Source organism: Teleopsis dalmanni, chromosome 2 (genome assembly GCF_002237135.1).
Source record: "Teleopsis dalmanni isolate 2A chromosome 2, ASM223713v2, whole genome shotgun sequence".
Lineage (NCBI taxonomy): Eukaryota > Metazoa > Arthropoda > Insecta > Diptera > Diopsidae > Teleopsis > Teleopsis dalmanni.
The window spans coordinates 137980029-137986238 of record NC_051847.1 but is presented as its reverse complement, the minus strand read 5'-3'; the positions used below and the strand labels follow the sequence as shown (position 1 = coordinate 137986238).

The window sequence follows — 6210 nt, the reverse complement described above, 5'->3', positions numbered from 1 at the left end:
TTCACCTGGTTCTAATGTTTTGAATCAATTTTCGTTTGGGGAGTCCAAGCTGTTCCTGTGTTATTTCCAATGCACGTGAAGCATTAACAGAGTGATGAAAATGACTAACCATTTTACTGCCTTTATTAATGGCGTCAGTTATTTTTTGAGATGTCAATATACTTTTCACAGCTAGATTAATGTTATGTGCTGCACATCTGCTATCATTTGGAATTTCGCTTGTAATTTCAACTGCCGCTACAATGTTACTCGCATTATCATTAACAACACATACAATTTTATTCTACAATTCCCACTGTTCCTTTGTCGCGGTCAAATATCGTGACAAATTTTCAGCTGTATGCCTTTTAATTACTAGTTGCATGTTTAGTGTTAATATGTTAAGCTTCCACTTTTCATCAATTAAGTAAGCATTTATATGCGTCCATCGCTGAAGAAGTCCAGCAGTCTGTGTCAGGTGCAACGGATTTCGATTTCACAAGTTTTGATTTCATTTTGCTCCGAATTTCGTTTTCCAGAAAGCTTAAACGTCGAACAATTGTTTGGCTGCTAGGGCAAGTATATCCAGGCTCAACTATAGACATAAATTACTTAAATTCCGAACTTGATGCAGAGTTGTATGGAAGTCGCCTGCAAGCTATTAATGTAGTTAATGATTGTTTCGGCACGATTCTTGCTTTGTTTTTGAGGCGTAGAAGATGGTAAAGATGACGATGTAGCCTGACTTTCATCTACATTTTCAGTGCTAAATGATATTAAAAGAAAATAATTACTTAAAAGTTAGACCTATTCGAATAGCAAAAAAAGGACAAAGACAAAAATTTTTTATTTAATTTATTGAAATTTGGCTGACCATACAACGCTGTTTCGAGTATTGCCAAGTACTCTTCATCAGTGGTCTTTAGAAATAATCGAATTTTTATTTGATTAGTTTATAGTCCGTATATAATTTGTTTGGACTGCAAGTGCCAGGTTTAGAACTCGTGCCTGTCAAATTAGAAGCGATGACTAATCGTGTTTATCCACAAGAAACCAAGGCTGCTCAAACTTTCAATGCTCAAGTTCCAGGTTTTATTGTCACTTATTTTTATTTAATTAGTGACACCAACCAAAGCACATGCCGTGCTTTAAATTAGAACGAGCTTATAAACTACAGCTTTATATATAATACTATTTCTGCATTTGAATTTAATATATGTAATTTATTAACCTATTTCCGGTTGACTTACTCAATTCGCTTTCGTCTGTAAAATTAATATTATGAATTTTATGCAGATGCGCAATCAATGTACTCGTTGAATTATGCTTGCGCAGTACTGCATCACAAATATTACAAGTTGCGGATAAATTGTCCATTGCCTTCGAAAAATATTCCCAAACCCAGCTTTTCATTGTAGAACACATTTATTTTATAAATTTATAAGGAAACAAAAAAGTGTGAGTAAAACGTACAAACTCGCTGTATGTATTTCTTAAAACTAAATATTAATTCAAATATTCATTTCTTTTATACAATTTTGCTTATACATTTATTTACATTTTATTTAGATACTTCCTTATAATATTATGTATTTCTTTTCCTAGAATAGAGGATTTAAAAATTTTCCATAAACAGTAAAATAAGTGTAACTACAACAAAAAAATCAAAATTTTATAATGCAAAAATAAATTTGCTCTTACCTGTGTGATCATCATAACTCATACAGGGCCAAAAAATTATGCGTTAATGAGCAAAACTCATTTTTTCATAACTAATTTTCAAGGTTTTAATTTGTGATTTTCTTTTTTAAAGGAAAATGAAAATTTTTATAAAATTTCCATTACTAATAAAATCCATCAATATCAATATTTTCATATTAACAATATAATAATATAACAACATAAAGTCATGACCATAAATTATTAATTCATTTATTTAAAATTTATTTATTAATTATTTTTCATTAATTGTTATAAATATTTAAATATTTTATATAAACAAAAATGCAACCGTGTAGGTTGTGAGAGCGCTTGTTTTGAATTTATTTTTAACTCTAAAACGGTAATTGCTCACGCTTTTTTATTAAGACATTCATTAATTTAATTGAATATAACTATTTTAACAATTTAGTCTTCAGTTGCGCGTCTTAGAGTAGAATTTTGTTTTTAGCAATAAAAAACGTGTCGGAAGTATTATTTTCTATACCAACATTTTGTATTTTGGTACATTTTAAATAAAAGAAATGTTTAATTTGTGAAAAAAATTATATTAGTGAGTCTTATGTTCAAAAATGAATATTTTGAAAATATTACAAAATCAAGGAAGTATATGAAAAAAGTGATATATTCTGTTGCGATCAAAATTATCTTTCATGAGCGTAGCCAGTAACAGGGACAAAAGAACAACAATTTTTTAAGTTAAATTATTTTCGAAGAAATTAAAAGATTGAAATAGTTTTAATTTTATGAGATTGAATTAATAAGTTCAAAATAATTTTTTTTTCTTAGATACTTATACATTTACTTATTGTGTCTTAAATCAATGTGATAATTTCATTATTGAAATTATATATGAACATTAGGTGGTTTTTATATATATATATTAAGATCTGAATTTTGCAGTTTATACACATTATATGTGGGTTTAAACACATTATATGCCAGCAAAAACAAAAAATTATTGTTGTTTTAATTATAACAATAACATTTAACAAATATAAATCCTTTATATTTAAGGGGGTAGAGCGAGCATTACATTTTGGCCTCACTTTTTTAAATTACCAGAGTTTTTTAATTTTTTTTAAGAGTCCATTGTCAGATGCTTCTCATTTTCCTCGGCTGCGCTCAAAGTATACCATTCTTAAAGTATAAAAATGAGTTTATTTATTAAATATTAAACATTATGTATATATATACAAACGTTTCAACATTTTTGCCGGTAAGTGATATTCATATTTTTTTAAATAAATTATTTTTCATATATATTTCATCAATATATATATATATATATATGAAAATGTGAAAAAAATAGTTTTGAGTACAAGGAATAAATGCTATTTAATTAACCATATCTTTAAATTGAGTGTTTTCATTATTTAACTTTATTGGTAATATAAACTCTACATCGAAAGAAGCATTAGAATAATAAGTTTTTTTTATTACAACATATTTAGTACAATATTAATATTCAATATAGTCCAATACATATTGTAAATTTTTTTATTGATATGTGAGCGATAAGTATAAGCGAGAAATATTTTTTTTGAATTGATTTTGACTTCTAATAACACTGGTCAACAAAGATTTTGTCCTAGAGACGTTGTTGAGTAATCCTAGACGTATTTTTCGTGCTGATTCCAAATCTGCATTTAGATTCTTTCTATCACGTCTTTAGGACAGTTAAATGTATGTTTTTGCTATAACGAAAGTAATAATTTCATTTATATATGATATATATAATATATATTATTTTCGTGAGTCCCTTCTTGAGACAGTGTTCTAAACTTTATTTTGACTGTCCGTTGGGTGACCAGGATCAAGGAGGGGCGCCTCATGTGATTTGCAGCACCTGTGTAAGGCTTATCACAGCTTGGACTGAGGAAAAACGTCATATGAAATTTGCCGTCCCCATGATTTGGCGTGAACATATGAATCATTTTTCAAGCTGTTATTTTTGTTTAACAAAAATTAAAGGAATTAAACCGAAGTCAAAACACACAGTAAAATATCCAAATAACCTGCAATTAGCGATACGACCAGTCGCTCACTCTGAATATTTACCATTGCCGAAACCACCGGAAAATGTTAATCCTTGCGAAGATTCTGAAAGTAATCAAGAATGTGAGAATGAACGAAGCCCAAACACAAAGGACCCTAATTTCGGACCCAGTACATCTGATGGACTTTATCTTATAACGCAAGAAGAAATTTCTATGTATCAATCTCGCCATGACAAATTTCGCACTATGGATATGTCTGACAAGTCTATGAATTTGTTCTATTGTGCTATGTTTTTGGCAAAAACGGAATTGATGGTCAGGGATAAGTCTGTTTTGTTGAATAATCGGTGCAAAACGCTTTAGAAACGGTATTTCCATAACTTTTACCAGGATCAGAAGTAGATTTATTGGGCGATATGATTTGACATCTTCTAGGCGTTTCCCTGGTTTCGGTATCATAGAAATTTGCGGTATCTTCCACTGTGTCGAAATAAACCCTCCTATTATCACAACGTTAAGTAGAGGTCACTGGGAGGAGAGTTACTCTCCCCTTCTGAGATTAGAAGGTCGACATTTAGAAGGACGACATTCTGGTCTTCATGCGGAAAGCGGAATGTCTTCTGTTCGGTTAGGGTCAGCTGTAGCACAAAAGATCCATCTGGTCGCAGTGCTCTACTCCGGTGGGAGCTAGTACCCTGTTTATTCTTATTCTTATTATTATTATCATAGCGTTAAGTAGATGAGTGAGAAATACAAATCCTTTTGGTGGTAGTGCTGCAGGGCCATGCCTGTGATCAAATCGTATCCTGGAGCTTTTTTCTTTAACTTCTCTATTACAACCATAACTTAATTAATGGAATATCTTTTAATTAGAAGTTATAATTGGTAAGGCTCTTGTAGAAAATTTATCCTTTGTTTCATGATATCTGACATGTTTTGATTATCATTTGGTTTGAAGACCTGGTCCAAATGTAACAGTAATATTTCTGCTTTTTCAATATCGCTTTTAATCCATGAGTTGTCTATTTTGCGTATAGGTGGTTGATAAGCAATCGGCTTTCCAGAGGGAGTATTTTGTATCACATGAAGCACTTAGGTTTTGGAGACATAGGGACGTGCGATTATTGTTGTACCTTATAAGAAGGACTTTAACGAGTTTACATAATTTGTTTAAGCGAATTTTATCCGCAGGGAATCTCGTCTTTTGCCAATGTTTTCTCATCTTACGCTTTTCTTTATTTAGGTATCTAATGTTAAATGGATATTCTAGCTTAATACTTTTTAAAAACGAAGAAGTTGATTCCCAGGCAGACATTTTGACGTATGAGTTGAAATGCTCTACTACTTCAGTCACCTCAAATGCAGTTTTTAACTGGACTTCGGTATTAAGACCAATTGTAATTAGTTGACGATGAACCTACTTGAATTGAAAGAATGTGCTTCAACAATTAGTGCTTCCTAATTCCTTTTCTCATAAATTCATTATCAATATTTTGTTATAATTTAGTAAGAATAACTTCTGGCATAAGGTGTAAGAGTTTTATATTTAAATAATAGTTCCCAAATCGATGGATCGAACGATGGAAAATATTACTTATAAACTTAACACGGATAACCGATTTCTTTGTTGTCATCACATTTATAAAACCTACGTCGACTTTTTAAAAAAAAAATTTACCTTTACACCTAAAACATCTATATTCGATTGGATTATTATCATACAACATCTTTGCAATTGATTCAAAAGCAAGGCTTCAAAAGCAAATAAATGTAATTTTGATTTAAGATGCGCTTTGCTTAAATTCTACAAAGATGTTATTAGTGCTGCTATATAGTATTAATTTATTCTCCATCAAATCGAGGGCGTAGTTAAATGCATCACATGCAGCAATGCATTTCCATTACTAATGTGGGCAAAATAATTGTACAGTTGAGAGCAACAGTGCTCGTATAGAACGATTAGCACAGGAATGGGAACTCGAACATAAATAAATATAGAAAAATAAGCATGCGATGAAAACACTAGTGGCACGTAAGATGACAAATACAATACGTAGTGAATAGCTGGTAGGAATTGGCGACGATATAATAATAAAAACATTGTATTGCAAAATAAGCAGTGATAAAAGTGTTTTTATAGAAGTTTTGAATAATAACAATAATTCTTAGTTGAAATGTGAGATTGGCACAAAAGGATTATTATTTTAGAAAATAAACTTTTGTTTCATTTTAGTTAGTTTTTTGTTTTAGCACTGTTCATTGGAAAAATTTAATTAGTTCAGAGTTTTGTTAAATGAAATTTTTTAAATTATTAAACATTAAACTTGATTTTAACATCATTTAACATATGACGGCAGTGACTATTTCACTTAATACCAACTATTTAATAAAGGTTTCGAACAGTACTGAATTGCAACAACAAACATATATTTATTTATTATTTTATTTATTGTTAGTTAATTGAATTTAATTAATTCAATTTCTAGGCTTAATAATATAAAATCATGCAAAA

The 6210-nt window shown here is 30.0% G+C and overlaps 1 protein-coding gene across 1 annotated transcript in view; it reads left to right on the top strand.

The window, feature by feature from the left end:
- Window positions 1–6210, top strand: part of LOC119675814 — a 26633-nt gene that overhangs the window by 4303 nt on the left and 16120 nt on the right. Inside the window, exon 3 of the mRNA XM_038087034.1 lies at window positions 3673–3867. Coding sequence (XP_037942962.1) covers window positions 3673–3867 — 195 coding nt within the window. The remainder of the gene's footprint in view (window positions 1–3672; window positions 3868–6210) is intronic.